At 41.0% G+C, this 20,265-nt stretch overlaps 1 protein-coding gene across 2 annotated transcripts; it reads left to right on the plus strand.

Annotated features, from left to right (window-relative positions):
• Positions 1–3,325: 3,325 nt before the first annotated feature.
• Positions 3,326–20,054, plus strand: tmem45a (transmembrane protein 45a). Of its 2 annotated transcripts, none has more exons than XM_080431148.1 (6): positions 3,326–3,560; positions 11,897–12,128; positions 13,209–13,418; positions 15,977–16,161; positions 17,195–17,337; positions 18,371–20,054. In XM_080431148.1, the coding sequence occupies exons 2-6, from the start codon at positions 11,933–11,935 to the stop codon at positions 18,465–18,467; spliced, it is 831 nt and encodes a 276-aa protein (XP_080287274.1). In that variant the 5' UTR covers positions 3,326–3,560; positions 11,897–11,932; the 3' UTR covers positions 18,468–20,054. The 2 variants fall into 2 exon arrangements, with proteins under 2 accessions (XP_080287274.1, XP_080287275.1); XM_080431149.1 differs by having other exon boundaries at positions 11,904–12,128.
• Positions 20,055–20,265: the final 211 nt, after the last annotated feature.

The following is a 20,265-nucleotide window of genomic DNA, read 5'->3' on the forward strand; positions in this document are numbered from 1 at the left end:
TAACACATCTAAATAACAAAAACATGTGAACAAAGCATCCGACATAGATCTGACTGCCTAATATAACTAGTATCCAGTGGTGTAAAGTAACTAAGTGCAATTACTCAAGTACTGTTCTCAAGTACAATTTTGAGGTATTTTTACTTTACTGGAGTATTTCAAATTTGCAGTACTTTTACTTCTACTCGACTGCATCTCAGAGGAAAATATTGTACTTTTACTCCACTACTATTATTTGAAAACTTTAGTTACTAGTTACTTTGTAGATTTTGATTATGAGCTATTTTCAAAAGTTTTGTAAACATTTGAAAACTTGTGAAATGGGACATTCTGCATAATGAGTGCTTTCTACTTTTGGTACTTTAAGTACATTTTGATACCAATACTTTTGTACTTTAGTAAATTTAGAATTCCGGACTTTTACTTGCGACAGAGTATTTCTACATTGCGGTATTGATACTTTTACTTAAGTAAAGAATTTGAGTACTTTTCCCACCACTGCTAGTATCTATCAAATGTAATTATTCAGTAACAGTTTTTTCAAGACCAAAATGTGTTCTGTTGAGCCATGCCGATGCCAAGAGGATATGCCCAAGGGATAAATCACTAAATGTAAATAAGTGTTTTTTTCCCCCAGTGAAAATATTTGAAACAGCTGCATTACATTGTTTTTTGTGCTTAATCTCAGCTACCACTAACTTTCCCCTCACTTCTCCAGTGCCATTAGATCTATTTATAGATGATGATGACACACCAAGTCTGCCATAATAACAGGGATTTATGACATACACACACATTATAGCCTACAATCACCCATGGCAAGCTGCCTATATGTCATTATCAGACCAAGAGAGTGTGGTCTCACAATGAACACAATGAGGTCACTCCACTGACAATGGAGGTGTGTGTGTGTGTGTGTGTGTGTGTGTGTGTGTGTGTGTGTGTGTGTGTGTGTGTGTGTGTGTGTGTGTGTGTGTGTGTGTGTGTGTGTGTGTGCGCGCACGCGCGCAGGTGCTTATCAGTGGTGGAAAGTCACTTTTACTTAAGTAGGCTTACTTTAAGTACAATTTTGAGGTACTTACTATGACCATTTTTCAATACTTTTTATATCATCTCAGAGGTAAATATAGTATTTTCTGTTTTAGCCTACTCCACTACAATTTGAAAACTTTTGTTACAAGTTACTTTGAAGATTCAGATGTGATGCCTTGTGGGCTTGTAGATCAGCTATTTTTGAAAGATTTGGACAACTTTTGAAAAAATGGAAAAATGGGACATTCTGCATAATGAGTAGACTAGGACTAGGCTACTTTTACTTTTCGAATTTGAAATTGTGAAGCCAAACTTTTACTCAAGAAATGTTTTTAAACAGAGTAACATAGTTAGAAACAGAGTATTTCTACTTTTACTTAAGTTTTAAAAAAAAAACACAACTAGCCTACTTCTTCCACCACTTTGGGAATTCTTGTGTTTTTCCTGTGTGTGTGTGTGTGTGTGTGTGTGTGTGTGTGTGTGTGTGTGTGTGTGTGTGTGTGTGTGTGTGTGTGTGTGTGTGTGTGTGTGTGTGTGTGTCTGTCAGTCATCATGTCATGTCAGGGCCAGGGGTAGTCATATATTATTAAAACTAACTCTATGTAACCTCGATCGGTCCCAGCCTCACTCATCTATGAGTACGTGCTCAAACTCGCGTCTTCTTGTGTCCTCTCAAGTCTAGTACGATCCCATAGCTCGGAGCGATGATTGCACCGTGATTAGCTATAGTTGTTGTCGTCATGGGAACCGCCGAGTTTACCCAAAGTATATGATAAAATGAAAATGTTCAGTTCAACTCAAGTAGCCTACCTACACTACACATTGGACAGAAGAACCTTCACTTGTAGTCGAGTGATATTTGACCAGGAAAAAATATATATATACGCTGCTCTGACTCAAGAACTGGGTTTGTCCCAGTGGTGGAAAGTAACAAAATACATTTACTTAAGTAGCCTACAATGTTGAGGTATTTTTACTTTACTGGAGTATTTCCAATTGTCAGTAGGCTACTTTTACTTCTACTCCACTACATCTCAGAAGCAATTGTTATACTTTATTTACTCCACCACAATTATTTGAAAACTTTAGTTACTAGTTACTTTGTAGATTTTGATTATTATTACAGAACAGAACTAGCTCCATAAAGAACCCCTCACTCCGCTATATACAGCTCCGAGATGAGGTTCTATGTCGTTCTCATCCAGAATCGGGTGAACGTCCGCCAAGGCTCCGCTGTTTACCCTTTTGTATACATCGTATCCCAAAACTAATGGTAGATTCCAAACCACACGGATGTTTAAGGTTTGGTTCGGAGCATAATATTTTAGGTCCGGAGCGAAACTACCCGTTTAAATCGCTTATTTAATCAGCCTGTGGCCATGTTTCCCATAGATATATATATCTATGATGTTTCCCATTCAACACGGAAAACCCCCTTACGTCCGCTGCCAGTACTGCTCCCGGTTTGGCTACAATGGGAAACATGGCCACAGGCTGACTAAATAAGCCATTTAAACGGGTAGTTTCGCTCCGGACCTAAAATATTATGCTCCGAACCAAACCTTAAACATCAGTGTGGTTTGGAATCTACCATTAGTTTTGGGATACGATGTATACAAAAGGGTAAACAGCGGAGCCTTGGCGGACGTTCACCCGATTCTGGATGAGAACGACATAGAACCTCATCTCGGAGCTGTATAGCGGAGTGAGAGGTTCTTTATGGAGCTAGAACAGAACATACATTAACCACTTGAAAATAGCCGATCTACAAGCCCACAATGTTGCAATTTTTTGGTACTTTAAGTACATTTTGATACCAATACTTTTGTACTAACTCAAGTAACATTTTTATTCCGGACTTTTACTTGCAACAGAGTATTTCTACATTGCAGTATTGATACTTTTACCTAAATAAAGAATTTGAGTACGTTTTCCACCACTGGTTCGTTTATCCAGTTGTTTTGTAGGAGGAGAGCAGATGGAAAGTCGCAGTGCACCATGGGAAGTGTAGTGTTGTTATTTCTGGAGGAAAGTAGCGGTTCAGTTCTCTCTCCATCAGGGCGGGGCTATAGGGGGCGGGGCGGGCACAACTTGCACACGTGGAATACTCCACTGGGCCAAGACTGACGGCGACTTGGACCAATCAGAGCGCACAAGGACGAGGCGCTCTCACAGCATTCCTCCAATCAGATGCATTTAGGGGACGTGACTTAGGGGAGGGAAAAAAGGGGAGAAAAAAGGGGAGAAAAAAGGAAAGAAAAAGGCAGACAGTTTACAGTCAGTCTGGGAAAATGATTGTGAAACAGAGGGTTTTTTATTATCTGAAGGGAATAAGTCTGGAAAAACGTGCGGTTTTTGAACGTGTTACTTTTCGCGACATGTTTCAGTCTTTAGTTCATCAGAGATAAAAGCAGTGTCATCAACACAACTGTGGGAAAATGATGTTCTGATTTAAAATGTAAATTATTAGTTTGTTGTTGATCCAATTCCACTCTTTTTTCATCATCAGCAAGAAACCTGCTTGTTGGGTAAGACAACTTTTATTTTATTTTATTGTAGCTATACTATGTGTGATGATGATAAGTTTAGCTCGTTTATCCTAATACAGGTTAACTATGTACATAACTCATATGACACATTGTGAGTAAACCTTGTTTTATCAAACTATAATTAAATTAAACCACAGTTTCATAATATAATAGCAGAACTTAAGTGTCTATTAAATAAGTGAGCTAAATTAATCTATAATGTGTATTATATAACCCATATGACTTCAGCGACTTCAGCACCCAGTGTGCTATTAAACCTGTAAACCTAGCTCAATCAAACTATTCTTTAATTAAATCAGAGTTACATTAACAGAACTTAGCAGAACTAAATGTTACATGAGCTAAATTAATGTAGGATCCAGAATCCACTATGCAGGTTATATCTATTATTCCTGATGTGTGATTATGAAACCAACACCCAGTTTGCTATTAAAACCTGTAAACCTAGTTTTAATTAAAACTATTCTTTAATTAAACCACAGTGTCAATATCAGCTGAATAGAGGTTTATTAAACCACTCTACACCACTTTTGGTGTAGAGTGAAAAAAAAGACCAATAAGTAGCCTACCATTACAATTCAGCTGTTGTATAAAGCATTGGTTGTCAACGTGGGGTCCGGGGACCCCCAGGCGTCCTTGGGGGGGGTTCCAGGGGGTCCCCGGCAGCAAAATAAGTATAGCCGCAGGCAGCGTCACTATAATTTTAACCCCTTTTAACCATATTTTATACTTTGGCTCTTCAAAAATAGCAGATATTCAAGCTCACAAGTGGCACACTGTGAGCTTAAATTGTAGATCTGCTATTTTTGAAACATTTAGAAAATGTGTGAATATATATTTCTTTTAAAGCGATAACTTTTTATAACTCAAAGCCATGTGACACAGGGAAAGCATTTGTCATTTTAGATTTGAACCACTTTAACTATTATCTTATACTTTGGTTATTCAATTTATTTATTTTTATCTCGAAGATTTGTGCAAATCTTTGAATATATATTTATTCTAAAGCGAACATTTGTAACTCAAATCTTCTACAAATAATGTCTTCTAAATCCTAACAAATGACAGCGGACCCCCATTTCAGAATATGTTGTTCCAGGGACCCCCCCCCCCCCCCCCAGAAGCAAAGACTTGAGTTAAAAATGTTTGCTTTAAAAATCTATATATTCAAACATTTGCACAAATGTTCAACATTTTTGCTATGAGCGTGTAGATCTGCTATCTTTGAATAGCCAAAGTATAACATAATGGTTAAAGTGGTTAGTCAGATGCGTTCCTGGTTTTAACGGGTTAAAATGCTCATCATCTGCATCCATTAAGTCATAAAGTGCGTGTTTGTGTGTGTGTGTGTGTGTGTGTGTGTGTGTGTGTGTGTGTGTGTGTGTGTGTGTGTGTGTGTGTGTGTGTGTGTGTGTGTGCGTCTGTGCGTGCGTGCGTGCGTGCGTGCGTGCTCGTGTTGAAGTCCTTGTCATGTTTGTCTCAGTCTCTCCTGGTACACACAATACCACTGACCACTTTCTTAACACGCTGAGGAAGGCTTGACACCGAAACGCTATTCATTAAAAAGTACCACTAAGGTTTTTTTTTTTTACTGGCAGTCTTGATTTAGGGGGCGTCGCCCCCTCACGCCCCCCGTGTGATGCCGGGGCTGATTATACGACCCTACAATATGCCCTGAGCAATGCTTTAATTATCTACCAAGGGCCTTTAACAGAGGCAGGTAAAGTCATGCTTAAAAGGGGTCATTTAGCTGCATGGGGACACACGGTTCCAGGGGGTCCCCAGCTAAATGATTGATAGTTAGGAACCAAATGGACGGTTCCATTTGGACACAATTCAATTCAAAGGAGCTTTATTGGCGTGATGTTTACATTGCCAAAGCAAGTGTCAAAAGCATAATAAAACAATTTAAGAAACAAACTGGGGAAAGTCAAAGTATAAACAGTTGGGGGTGGGGAGGGGGTAGTGGTACAGCATTGTGTAAACAGAGCTATGTGTCACATTGCAAATTGAAAAAACTGTCTGTTAGAAAATAGACATAGAGTACATGATGTTGGTGAGGGTAGCTCGGTATAAGGCTTTCTGATATTAAGGCTTTTTGAAACAAATAGCATCAGTCTTTCAGGGTTCTGCAGTCTCTTTTTGGGACAAATAGCAGCAGTTTTCCAAAACTATTTAAATAGTATATACCAAAGAAAAGTTTTTCAAATGTGTTTAAAGGTAGTATAGCTCTGTTCATATGTACAGTATGTCTGAGGTCCACTTGGTGGAGATAGTGTTCATATGTACAGTAGGTCTATGTCTGAGGTCCACTTGGTACAGATAGTGTTCATATGTACAGTAGGTCTATGTCTGAGGTCCACTTGGTACAGATAGTGTTCATATACAGTAGGTCTATGTCTGAGGTCCACTTGGTACAGATAGTGTTCATATGTACAGTAGGTCTATGTCTGAGGTCCACTTGGTACAGATAGTGTTCATATACAGTAGGTTTATGTCTGAGGTCCACTATAGTGCAGTAAAACCCATAGTGGTTAGTAGTCGTAAGGGGGTTCCATTGGATAACCTTCTCTGTTGTCACAACAGTTCACACATCTTGCTGCTGTGTTCGCACATTGTTGTTACACTCTCAAAGTTAAATTAACACTGAGGATGAATCACATGTTAATGTCACAACACAACACAAATACAAGCAGGTCAAAGTGAGGTGAAATTCTTTTTTTTATGGCAGGCCTTCACTATTGATTTTTTTAAAGTGAAAGCCTGCATATAAATATAAAAACCTTTTACCAGGGTTGGGTTTGGTGTTACTCTTTATCAGTAAGATAAAGCAGAGTAAGCTCCAGCTGTAGTTTTGCGTTTTCCTCCCATCATGCGTGATGGATACGTGTCTCTGCAAACTGGGCTCATTTGCCTGATGTTGTTGATGGCTTGTTGTGAGCCAAGCACACGCACACTTGAGGAAGCGATCGCCATGGCGACTAATCTGGAGAGGTCGAACAGGATCTTACACAGACACGCAGTAAAAGTCCTCAGTGTTAATTTAACTGTGAGAGGGCCCCGTATGTAATCAAATGGACCTCCATTTAGGCTCCATTTGGTTACATTCGGGCTCTCTCACAGTTACAAAACCCTGAGGATTTTTACTGTGTGCGTGTGAGACCATTGACCAATCTCACAAAGCATATTTTGAACCCAACAAAAAAGCCCTCATTTGGGTCCATTTGGTTGCATTTGGGCTCAAATCGGATTAAACGAGCCCTCAGGATTTTACTGTGTGAGTGAAAAACCACTGACCATCTCTCACAGAGCATATTTTAACCCATTAAATCCGGTAATGCATACTGTGTCATTTTAGATCTTTAGCTATAACCATTATTGTATTCTTAAGGCTATTAAAAAAATACCAGATATTCAAGCTCATAGCACGGCACCAAAAGCATGATGTATTTGGCCACGGACCCCCACCAGAAGCAAAGATTTGAGTTACAAATGTTCGCTTTAGAAAATATATTCAAAGATTTGTACACATTTTCACGATTTATTTTTCTCAAAAATATTATACAAGCTGATAGCAAGCTATGAGCTTGTATATCTGCTATTTTTGAATAGCCAAAGAAATCTAAAGTGACACAGATGCGTTCCCGGATTGAACGGGTTAACCCAGCAAAAAGCCTTTTTTCTTTTTTCTTCAAACGGCTGTGGTTTTGTCAGAATCTATCATTCTCTCATTTAAATCACAAAGGGATGCCGAGCGCGTGGGAGTCAGGCGTGTATCATTCATAGGCAGTGGTGGAGTACATTTACTTGAGTATACTGTACTTAAGTACCTTTTTTGAGTATCTGCAGGCCTACTTTACTTTACTTAACTCAACTCTTTGCTTCTGGGGGTTCCTGGAATAAAAATATTTTGAAATGGGGGTCCGCAGCCAAATACATATCATTTGGGGGTCCTTGACATGAAAAAGTTTGAGAACCACTGATATAAGTACTTCGGTATGTTTTTCCACCACTGATCCCAGTTCCTTTTCTCATTCTCAGCTCATGCTCATAACGGCTTCTCACTCTGTGTTTAGAATTTACAACGCGTCGTCGTTTATCTCCAATAAAAAGAGAACAAAGGCAAACATCCCAGCAGGCTTTATAAACCCTCCCACCGTAATCTGTTTTATTTTACAGTGCATCCATAAAATGGTTAATGTGAAGGTATACACACGCACACACGCACGCATGCACGCACGCACGCATGAGATGGTTTCATGGCTTCTTTCTTGACCCCCTCCTTTTCTCCCTCAGCTATTTTTGCCTAATGTTCGCCTATTTTCACCTGTTATGACATTTCTTTTTTAAAAGATATGTTTTAGGGCTTTTCTGCCTTTATTTATAGGTATGGTGGAGATGGACAGGAAACAGGGAGATGGGGAGAGACACCGCAGTAAAGCTCGTCAGGAACGGGACTCAAACCCTGCGATGCACTGTCAGGCTACATTAGAGCCTAGGTGCCTGGACCGGGCCCATAAGAGTTGTTTTTAAAGATATTCAAAATGATACAAAAAGTTCTCACAGTTTTTCTAGATTTGTATTTTATTCTATCGTCGCATTGCGACTATAAAAGATAGATTGTCTATTTTCCAATATAGGCAAACTATATAAGTACAGTAAGTGGTTAAATTGGTCCTCATTTTGCCGGGGACCCCCTGTAGCCTCTTCAAGGACCCCCTTGGGGTCCCCGGACCCCAATTTGAGAACCACTGCAGGAGAGGACTTTACGCTCTGCCCGGGCCCAGCTTCCCTGGGCAAACAGCACTGACTGCAGTGCACACACACTTTTAATTATACAGGAAATGATGATGGCTAATCATTACTGAAGATTACCTTCACCAGGGAGAAAAGAGGAAACAGAGAGAAGAAGAGGAAGCAACTGCAAAGAAACTAAATATGAGATATAGGGCTGGGTCATGGTGTCCCTCAGGGCTATATCCTTGGCCCCCTAATTTTGTCCCTCAACACCAAAACCCTGCCACAAAACCTTTTCAGATGGGGGCCAAAATGCATATCAATTTGGGGGTCCTTGACATTAAAAAAAGTGTGAGAACCACTGACATACAGCACCTTTAATGAAGAGAAAGGGTACTTTGTTTTGCAATATTAAGCAGACAGTTTCATTTGTCCAGGATAGAGTCGAGTGTCCTCCAGTCTGTCCTCCGGTCTAGACCTGGCCTCTCTGTCAGACTGAAGGTCAGACGCTGAGCTGTCATCTGCAGCACACACACACACACACACACACACACACACACACACACACACACACACACACACACACTCATTTCCTCTGATTGCAACGTTTAGCACAAGTGCAGACCGCCTCCCCTCCCCCCGCCTCCCCCCTTCCCTTTTCCTGTTCTTTGAACCTTTTGAACACTTTCTATTTCCACTGGAAGAACAGCTGTTATTAGAGACATCCGAGATGTTTTATGTGCTGCTGTGCAGTCTGCTGACGCAGACATGTCAGCCTGTGTGTAAAGTAACTAAGTACATTTACTCAAGTACTGTATTAAGTTCAATTCTGAGGTACTTTTACTTTACTGTAGTATTTCCAATTTTCGATACCTTTACTTCTACTCCACTACATCTCAGAGGCAAATATTGTACTTTTACTCCACTACAATTATTTGAAAACTTTAGTTAGTAGTTACTTTGCAGATAAAAAAATGTTATATTATAAAACATACATTAACCACTTTAGCCCTGTTTTGTATATAGACTATTTGAAAATAGCCGATAAGTATATTTTGATGCCAATACTTTTGTACTTTTATTCAAGTACATTTTGAATTCCGGACTTTCACTTGTAACAAGTATATATCTACATCGCAGTATTGATACTTTTACTTAAATAAAACATGTGAGTACTTTTTCCACCACTGGCTGTGAGTCTGCTGATGCAGACATGACGCAGCCAGAAGACAGACAAACAGCCTGTTTGGTTTTTCTTCTCCTGTTCAGTCTTTATATCGTCGTTGTCAGGGGTAAAAATCTCGTATCTTCATATTTTAAATGTAGGGTAAATGATATTTTTTGGTTAAAACAAAAAGTTTTGTATTAAAAGGTAGAGCACTATATTCTGATAGTAATCATTGCTATAGAGTGTTTGTACAGTAACAGGGGTCTCCCTGTCTCTCCAGCTCTTTAATAAACAGAAAATACATTTTCAGGTAGGTGACAACATTTCAGCCAATCAGGAGAGCGTACCCATTTATCAGCTTAATTTTTATAGTGTTCCAGTTCCAATCTTGTCTGCTCATTTATTTGTGTCACCACTTTATCCTCCTGACTGAGTTCTCTATCGATTGGATAAAATTGGTATCCTGACCTGAAAATGCGTTTCCTGTTTACTAAAGAGCTGGAGAGACATGGAGACTCCTTTTACTGAACAAACAACCTATATATATATATATGTTACAGGGAAAATGGCATTCCAGGGAAATTGAAAGGGGTACGCTTGTTTTCATGCCCCTCATGCAATTCTGTAGAATCAACGCTAGAGGGCAATGCAAGCCAGACATGAGCCCCACACCACACACGCACGCATGCACAAACCAGCACGCACACACGCATGCGCACACGCGCGCGTGTACACACACATACACACACACACACACTCCAGGGGGCGGGCCTGGCGGGCTATGTTAGTGCAGTGAGTGGCACTTGGGGCAAACGCAGTCCCCACACAACATCATTTACGATTCTGTGCCTATCGGTACATAACTCGGACGGCGCTTAAGTCGACTAGCAGACCATCGCCCGGTCGTCGCGGGCACTCGCGCCTGGAGGCGCTCGGGCGCGACTCCTCGGGCTCAAGGTCTGCTAAGTCGGAGCGCCTTCCGTCATGGTCCAAAACTATACTTTATCAGCGAAAAAAAAGTAGTCCGCGGTTGTTTGAAAAAGTAATGTCCCAAGCTGGAGTCAAACCCCGGCTCCCAGTGGTAGTGGGTGGGGAGTCCAATGATTATCGAAGTGCGCCACTGAGGCTTGTACTAGTGGTGCAAAGTAACAAAGTAGATTTACTCAAGTACAATTTTGAGGTATTCGTACTTTACTTGAGTATTTCTCTCATATTATCCATTTTATTTTCAGCGTTCCCCTAGTGTAGCTTCCTGGTTAGTATGTTGTTGTTGTGGTCGTCGTCCTCGCATCAAAGCCCCGCCTCGCAGCACCGCCCCGTGCCTATAAAACAAGCGCTCCCCTGTCAATTTCCCTGGAATGCCATTTTCCCTGTGACATATATATATGTTACAGGGAAAATGGCATTCCAGGGAAATTGAAAGGGGTACGCTTGTTTTCATGCCCCTCATGCAATTCTGTAGAATCAACGCTAGAGGGCAATGCAAGCCAGACATGAGCCCCACACCACACACGCACGCATGCACAAACCAGCACGCACACACGCATGCGCACACGCGCGCGTGTACACACACATCCACACACACACACACACACACACACACACACTCCAGGGGGCGGGCCTGGCGGGCTATGTTAGTGCAGTGAGTGGCACTTGGGGCAAACGCAGTCCCCACACAACATCATTTACGATTCTGTGCCTATCGGTACATAACTCGGACGGCGCTTAAGTCGACTAGCAGACCATCGGCAGGTCGTCGCGGGCACTCGCGCCTGGAGGCGCTCGGGCGCGACTCCTCTGCCTCAAGGTCTGCTAAGTCGGAGCGCCTTCCGTCATGGTCCAAAACTATACTTTATCAGCGAAAAAAAAGTAGTCCGCGGTTGTTTGAAAAAGTAATGTCCCAAGCTGGAGTCAAACCCCGGCTCCCAGTGGTAGTGGGTGGGGAGTCCAATGATTATCGAAGTGCGCCACTGAGGCTTGTACTAGTGGTGCAAAGTAACAAAGTAGATTTACTCAAGTACAATTTTGAGGTATTCGTACTTTACTTGAGTATTTCTCTCATATTATCCATTTTATTTTCAGCGTTCCCCTAGCGAAGCTTCCTGGTTAGTATGTTGTTGTTGTGGTCGTCGTCCTCGCATCAAAGCCCCGCCTCGCAGCACCGCCCCGTGCCTATAAAACAAGCGCTCCCCTGTCATTTTCCCTGGAATGCCATTTTCCCTGTGACATATGTTGTAATGAGTACTATCAGAATATAGAGTCATTTAACACTTATTTTGACCAAAGAAAATCACTTACCCTACCTTTAACTTTTTATGTTTAAAAAAAAAAGAGATTATCGTCACAATACGATATTATCGTCACGATATTAGATTATTTTCCATAGTCTAATCAGTTCTGTTCCTTCTAGATCAAAGGGTACACGGTGAGGTGAGGTCAGACGATCATGGGAAGCTTCAAGGGCCACGCGCTACCCGGCTGTTTCTTCATCATCGCGGGGCTGTGGTGGACGGGGAAGTACTCCCTGTGGTACGCCACCCGCCGCAACAAGAACCTGGGCTCCACGCGGCTGGCCAGCCGGGCCTCGCAGCGACGCCTGGAGCTCATCGAGAACTCGGTCATCCTCTTCTTCTCCTTGGTCGGTAAGTTATAGTGCATGGTGGTGGAGGAAATTATTATTGGGAACGCCATTTGGCCTCTGGAGGCAAGTTAGCAGTGGTGGAAGAAGTACTAAAAGTTTTAACTTAAGTAAAAGTATCAATACCGCAATTTAGAAATGCTCTGTTACAAGTAAAAGTAAGGTATTCGGAATTTACTTGATATTATCATATGCTTTTACTCCACTACAATTATTTGAAAACTTGAGTTTACTACTTTGTAGATGTGGATTATTATTACAAAACATACACTAAGCCAGGGGTGGGCAAGGTTTATTTCCAAGGGGCCATACTGACTTAGATAAAGTCAGTGAAGGGCCACACAACTTGAAACACAGTGCTGTATTATGTTAAAACTGCATGAATTTGGTAGACATGCCAGTCTACTTTACAATAAGGTCCTTGCTTTCACAACAATACTTTTCAGTTACAAAATGTAACTGAAATGGACTCAAGGTTGATTGTTTCACTCTTACATTATAAACATAAAACATTTGAGTGCATATGGATGGAGGAATGCAGGTAGGTATAGTACTCAAATGGTAAATATTAATTACTATTAATTGGAGTCGAGTTAAATATATTTTTCCCAAAACCATTAACATACGGCAGCCTTTTAGAATGTGCACTTTTTTGGGGGGTCATTTTATTTTCCTTTTGGACTTGGCGGGCCGGATTGAGATGGTCAAAGGGCCGGGTCCGGCCCCCGGGCCGTATGTTGCCCATGTGTGCACTAACCACTTCAGCCCTTTATATATTTTGGCCATTTGAAAATAGCTGATCTACAATCTCACAATGCGTCGCGATGCGACGCATTGTGAGCTTGTAGATCTGCTATTTTCAATACTTTGTACTATACTTTGTACTATACTTTTGTACTTTTACTCAAGTAAATTTTGAATTCCGGACTTTTACTTGTAACGGAGTATTTCTACATTGCAGTATTGATACTTTTACTTAAAGTACAACATTTGAGTACTTTTTCCACCACTGGTGCTATGGCAATAAAGTCGATTGTGATTCCTAATGTAATGAAACTCATGTGGGCGTTTTTTTTCTTTGCAGGGATCCTGCTGGAGCAGTTTGCGGCGGGCGGTCCCAGGCTGCAGCTGTACGACACAGAGAGGCACTGGGCCTTCCTGATGAACTGGCAGCATGCCACCATGTACCTGTTCTTCGGGCTGTCTGGAGCCGTGGCCCTGGTGGTCCACACCACCGAGGCCGCCCCCATGGCCCTGGACAGACTCATGCTGGCCATCGCCTTCTTTAACCAAGGTATAATGGACCGTATCCCCCAGGGTTGGAAAAAGCACTCCATTATTTGACTTAAGTAAAAAGTATCAATACTGCAATGTAGAAATACTCTTGTTACAAGTAAAAGTCCGGAATTAAAAATGTACTTGATTAAAAGTACAAAAGTATTAGTATCGAAATTTACTTAAAAGTACCAAAAGTAGAAAGTACTCATTATGTAGAATGTCCCATTTCACAAGTTTTCAAATGTATAAAATGTATAAAAAATCTTTTGAAAATAGCAGATCTACAAGCTCACAATCGCGACGCATTGTGAGCTTGTAGATCGGCTATTTTCAAAGATTTTCAAAAGAGTTCAAAATACTCCAATAAAGTAAAAGATAACTCAAAATTGGACGGTACTTGAGTGAATGTACTTAGTTACTTATCACCACTGACTGTATCATCATCACATCACCACAACCCAAAAAAATTACCTATTGACCTATAGTTAGAAACCAAATGGACCGGTACAGGTCCATCCATACGGGTCCATTTGGTTCCATTTGTACAATCCCAGAGTTAAATTAACACGGCTAGTGGATTTTACAGTGTGAAAAATCTCTTCGTCCTGTCCTACAAAGCCAACGAGCAACTATGCAAAGATGCAACTATGCAAAAATGCAACTATGCAAAGATGCAACTATGCAAAGAATCAAACTGATAAAAAGGCTTGCCAAATGGGTTATCAGTATATAAGTGATATTGCACTAATTGTATCATGATCATCATGTACATCATGTTCATGAGGTAATTGTTTATCCCTTAATATCATGACAGCTGGTTTGACCTTTGAGACAAATAAATAAGTCAATGTGTCCAGAAATGTAGTTACTGCTCTTTGGCTTTGTAGGGCAGTATTTTCAGTTCCCCCAGAACATCCATGATCCGCTGTTTGGTTCAAGTGGTTAACCAATTCCATCCTGGCGTCCCTATTTTGGGCATTTTATTATAAGCACGTTTATTTGTATAGCATATTTTCCAGTGGTGGAAGAAGTACTCAGATATATTTTACTTAAGTAAAGTAGCAATACCACAATATAAAAATACTCTGTTACAAGTAAAAGGCCTGTGTTAAAAGTTTTACTTGAGTAAAAGTACAAAAGTGTTGGCATCAAAATATACTTAAAGTAGCTAAAGTAAAAGTACTAAAATGTTTGAAAATAGTAGATCTACAAGCTCACAACGCGTAGCGATGCGAAGCGTTGTGAGCTTGTAGATCGTCTATTTTCAAATAGCCTAGGTAAAAAATAGGGCTAAAGTGGTTAAAGTATGATTTATAATATAATAATTTATATCAGCAAAGTAACTAGTAACTAAAGTTTTCAAATAATTGTAGTGGAGTAAAAGTACAATATTTGCCTCTGAGATGTAGTGGAGTTGAAGTAAAATTACCTCAAAATTGTACTCAAGTACAGTACTTGAGTAAATGTACTTACTTACTTTACACCACTGGCTGCTAAACCATTATGTTTATACTGTGTAATATATTAATATCCACTCATATTAGAACTATTTGCCATATCTTACCTGTTTTCCTTGTTTTCTTTCTTTCTATTTCTTTTCTTCTTCCCTTTTTGGAAACCACAAATGATTTACACCTGTAAACCTGTGATGTGACAATAAAGTTGAACAAGGCATGAAACATTAAGAAATTCATTCAATTTAGTCATTGATAGATTGAAAATGTTCCAAACTTTTCCAAAACGTGCAAGAAAGTTTCCAACATTCTAAAACGATTATAAAAACACCTCAAGTTTTCTGAAAAACTTCAAATATTTATTCAAAAAAATTAAAAAATATATGTTGCTATATACTGTACATGTAGCAACAACAACCCCAAAAGGGGTTCCCGTCTTGAAAGGTGTAGTTACAAATAGGGGTTCCCGCCCAAAATGGGTAACGCATCTGTGTCATTTTAGATTTCTTTGACTATTCAAAAATAGCAGATTTACAAGCTCATAGCGGCACAGAGTGCTGCGCTATAAGCTTGTAGATCTGCTATTTTTGAAAAACAAATCGTGAAAATGTGATTTACAAGCTCATAGCGGCACCGAGTGCTGCGCTATAAGCTTGTAGATCTGCTATTTTTGAAAAACAAATCGTGAAAATGTGTGCAAATCTTTGAATAGATAATATCCATTTTAACTCAAATCTATGGTTATGGGGGTCCCTGGAACAACATATTTTGAGATGGGGGTCCACGGCCAAATACATATCATTTTGGGGGTCCTTGACATGAAAAAGTTTGAGAACCACTGATTATAGCGATATAAGTAAAAAAACCAAAAAAAACAGTTAGTATTTAGAAAACATTTGTAGAATCCCCAGAAGCAAAGATTTGAGTTACAAACGCTCGCTTTAAAAAATATTTATATTCAAAGATTTGCACACATTTTCACGATTAAAAAAATAGCCAAAGAAATCTAAAATGACACAGATGCGTTCCCGGATTGAATGGGTTAACACAACGGTTTGTCGTCTCACGTTTGTGACTTAACCCGCCGTATTGTTTTGTTGTTTTGTTGTTGTTGTCGTAGGATTTCTCTTCCTGTACCACCTCCACGGCAGGGCCATGCTGGACGTGCACGTGCATCAGCTGCTGCTCTATGCCATCTTCGGCGATGCTCTAGTGGCGTTCCTCGAAGTGTTCCACCGAGGGAACGTGCTGCTGGAGCTGCTGCGCTGCACGCTCACCCTGCTGCAGGGAAGCTGGTTCTGGCAGGTAAACACCTCTACTCACAACAAAAACACACTTACCCTGCTGCAGGGAAGCTGGTTCTGGCAGGTAACAACACCTCTACTCACAACAAAAACACGCTCACCCTGCTGCAGGGAAGCTGGTTCTGGCAGGTAACAACACCTCTACTCACAACAAGAACACACTTACCCTGCTGCAGGGAAGCTGGTTCTGGCAGGTAAACACCTACTCACAACACAAACACACTTACCCTGCTGCAGGGAAGCTGGTTCTGGCAGGTAACAACACCTCTACTCACAACAAAAACACGCTCACCCTGCTGCAGGGAAGCTGCATGGTTCTGGCAGGTAAACACCTCTACTCACAACAAAAACACACTTACCCTGCTGCAGGGAAGCTGGTTCTGGCAGGTAAACACCTCTACTCACAACAAAAACACACTTACCCTGCTGCAGGGAAGCTGGTTCTGGCAGGTAACAACACCTCTACTTAGACAAAAACAAACAATAAAGCAATGCAAATCCTCCACTCACTAAAATAGCAGGTGCTGGGCAGAGGGCAGAATCCAAAAACAATAAAGTCTGCACACTGGATCATGCTCCAAAGTTTAAAATGTCTTGGTTCCTTTGCACACCATTGGACGTGACGTTTCGAGCCTCACCTCAAGTCCAATGGTGGAAAGTACCAATATTTTTTAAATCCTATGGTGTTCAGTGGTGTAAAGTAACTAAGTACATTTACCCAAGTAGCCTACTGTACTTAAGTACACTTTTGAGGAATTTTTACTTCACTTGAGTATTTCCAATTTCCAGTAGCCTACTTTTACTTCTACTCCACTACATCTCAGAAGAAAATATTGTACTTTTACTCCACTACAATAATTTGAAACCTTTAGTTACTAGTTACTTTGTAGATTTTGATTATTATTACAAAACATACATTAACCACTTCAGCCCTATATACATTTCAGCCCTTTGAAAATAGAAGCTCACAATGCGTCGCAATGCGTTGCTTGCTGTTCTAACGTTTCTTTATTGTCCTCCTCTCTGTGGTCCAGATTGGCTTTGTGCTGTACCCGCCCAGCGGTCCGGAGTGGGACCAGAAAGACCACGGCAACATGATGTTCATCACCATGTGTTACTGCTGGCACCTGGCCTTCGCTATGCTGGTGGTGGGTGTGCTCTACAGCACCGTCTGCTGGTGAGAGCACCACACTGCATTGCACTGCATACATTCACCCAGAGATTCTCAGCCTTTTTTCCATTTCAAGGACCCCCAGCTTGATATGCATTAGGCCACGGACCCCCATTTGATGACCAGTGTGTTCCTTGTACAATAGTAGTGCTATATGCAAACATTTTCATGTCAAGGACCCCCAAAATGTATATCGTTGCTGTCCGGCAGGAACCAGCTAACTCCATTTTGACGCTTTTGCATTTTTTTCCATACATCAGTGCTCTTGAACACCCTTTACGTCTGTGTGTTCGTAAAAAAAAATATTGAACCAATGAAAAGTATTAAAAAGCACTTCAGACAAAACCTCCAGCAAAGGGGGGTGGAGTTAGCTGGTTTTGCTGACTCCAGGCTCCACCCCCTGTTCTTATCAATGATGAGCAAAACCTCCTAACCCCATTTCTGTTTTTTTGTTTTTTTTTCCTGAAAAATGAACATTTTGGTACATTTACTTAAGTACTGTACTTAAGTACAATTTTGAGGTATTTGTACTTTACATGAGTATTTCCAATTTCCAATACTTTTACTTCTACTCCACTACATCTCGGATGCAAATATTGTACTTTTACTCCACTACAATTATTTGAAAACTTAAGTTACTAGTTACTTGGTCGATTTTGATTATTATGACAAAACATACATTGACCACTTAAGCCCTGTATACATTTCGGCCATTTGAAAATAGCCGATCTACAAGCTCACAATGCGTCGCGATGCAACGCATTGTGAGCTTGTAGATCTGCTATTTACAATCGATTTTTAAACATTTGAAAACTTGAAATGGGGCATTCTGCATAATGAGTACTTTTTTGTTAATTTAAGTACATTTTGATGCCAATACTTTTGTGCTTTCACTCAAGTACACTACATTTTGAATTCCAGACTTTTACTTGTAACAGAGTATTTCTACATTGCAGTATTGATGCTTTTACTTAAGTAAGAAATGTGAGTACTTTTTCCACCACTGACTTTCGCACCCTTTTACTTTGTCTCTGTCTAGCGCTGTGCGCTCCAGGCTGAAGAAGACTCCGCCCATGGAGATGGGACTTCTCAAGCCGCGGGAGAGGGACGCCGAATCGGAGGACGAACTGTTATGAAGGCCTTGATCCGCTTTCGCTCGCCTATAGCAGCAGCACCGACATTCACCACGTTGTCGCTGTTTCACCGCGAAATCAGGGACGCAAAAAACGCCACGATCGCCTGCAACCATCGGAGGAAGAGAGAGGGACGCGGAAACGGAAAAAGGAATACTTTCTTTGACGAAAATACCTCTACCTCCTAGGCCAGGGGTCTTCAACGTCTTTCCAGGCCAAGGACCCCCTTGCTCATTGGTTCTCAAAGTGGGGTCCGGGGACCCCCAGGGGTCCTTGAGGGAGTTCCAGGGGGTCCCCAGCTAAATGATGGATAGTTAGGAACCAAATGGACCCTTATGGGTCTGTAACTCTGAGAGTGTACAAATGGAACCAACGGGTCCATTTGGTTCCATTTTACATTGATTTTACATTGATTTAACAATATATATTGGGGTCCCAGAGATAGAAATGCCATTAAAAGGGGGTCCGTAGCCTAATGCATGTCAAACTCGGGGTCCTTGAATGAAAATGGTTGAGAATTGACTGCTAGAGCTGTAAAAATCATCTCTTATGGGGGTCCGTGGCATATTCTTTTCAAAGGGGGGTCCGTGGGCTAGTGTCACTTTGGGGGTCCTTGACATGAAAAGGTTTGAGAACCACTGCCCTAGCTGAGAGAGAGATGAACCAGGGACCCCCTCGTATACAATTGTGTTTCAGATTCAACTTTTTGTTTTTTACTTGGTCCGCACTTTTTTCCCTCTATACACCTATACCTCTTTGCCAAAACATAGCCGATCTACAAGCTCACAACGCCTCGCAGCGCGAGGCGTTGTGAGCTTGTAGATCTGCTATTTTTTGGCTAAAGTTCTACTCAGAAAAGGGATGCTAGGGTTCAAGTGGTTAATGTAAAAAATATATATATATCATATCACACAAAGACTTGGAAGACCCCCTAGGGGTCCCGCCAGACCCCCTGTTGAAGACCCCTGCCCTAGCACTTTTACGACTTCGATTAACAACTTGAACTATAGCGTCGCTATATTCCCGGTGGTGGATATTCTGCGGAAAATTGCCAATCTTACAAAGTCGAGCTTGTACTGTTAGTTCAGCTGTTTTTATGCCGGAGATATTCAGTGTTTATAGAGCGGAAACAGGAGGGGGACTTTGTATAGAGCCTTGCGGGACTCCAGTCGCAAAACACGAGTATATCGTCTCTGTCGGGCGGAAACCTCATATGTCCAAAACTGTTGCTTTTCAGGATTCAAATTCAAAAGCATCAAAAGTAGCAGATCTACAAGCTCGAACGCGTCGCTTGTAGATCTGCTACTTTTGATGCTATTTGTGTTGACACTGTATAGTATGATCAAGTAGGGCATTAATTTACGTAAAAACACAAACAGGTAAAATATGGAGATAAGAGGTTTCTGCCCAACAGCAACGATGTACAGTGGGGTTTAAGTGGCTAATTAAATGTAAACCCTCCATTAGCCAATAGCCATACACTTACCTGTTCACTGCTATTTATTATGCTGTATAGCGTAACATTGTGCGTATTTGCTCACGTAATTCCGCTGTCGGGTGGAAACCTTGTATGTCCAAAACTGCTACTTTTCAGGAAATGTAAAAAGAAAAAAAGAACCTGGGATTCAATGAAGTAATTATTCAGTCACAAGCTCTCTTTTCATTGGTTCAATATTTATAAAACCAACAGACATTTAATCACTTCAAAAATAGCAGACCTACAAGCTCACGACGTGTCGCGATGCCACGTGTTGTGAGCTTGTAGATCGGCTACTGTTGTGTGACTATTGCACGGCCAAGT

The sequence above is a fragment of the Gymnoscopelus braueri genome (assembly GCF_963280865.1).
Source record: "Gymnoscopelus braueri genome assembly, chromosome: 6".
Taxonomy (NCBI): domain Eukaryota; kingdom Metazoa; phylum Chordata; class Actinopteri; order Myctophiformes; family Myctophidae; genus Gymnoscopelus; species Gymnoscopelus braueri.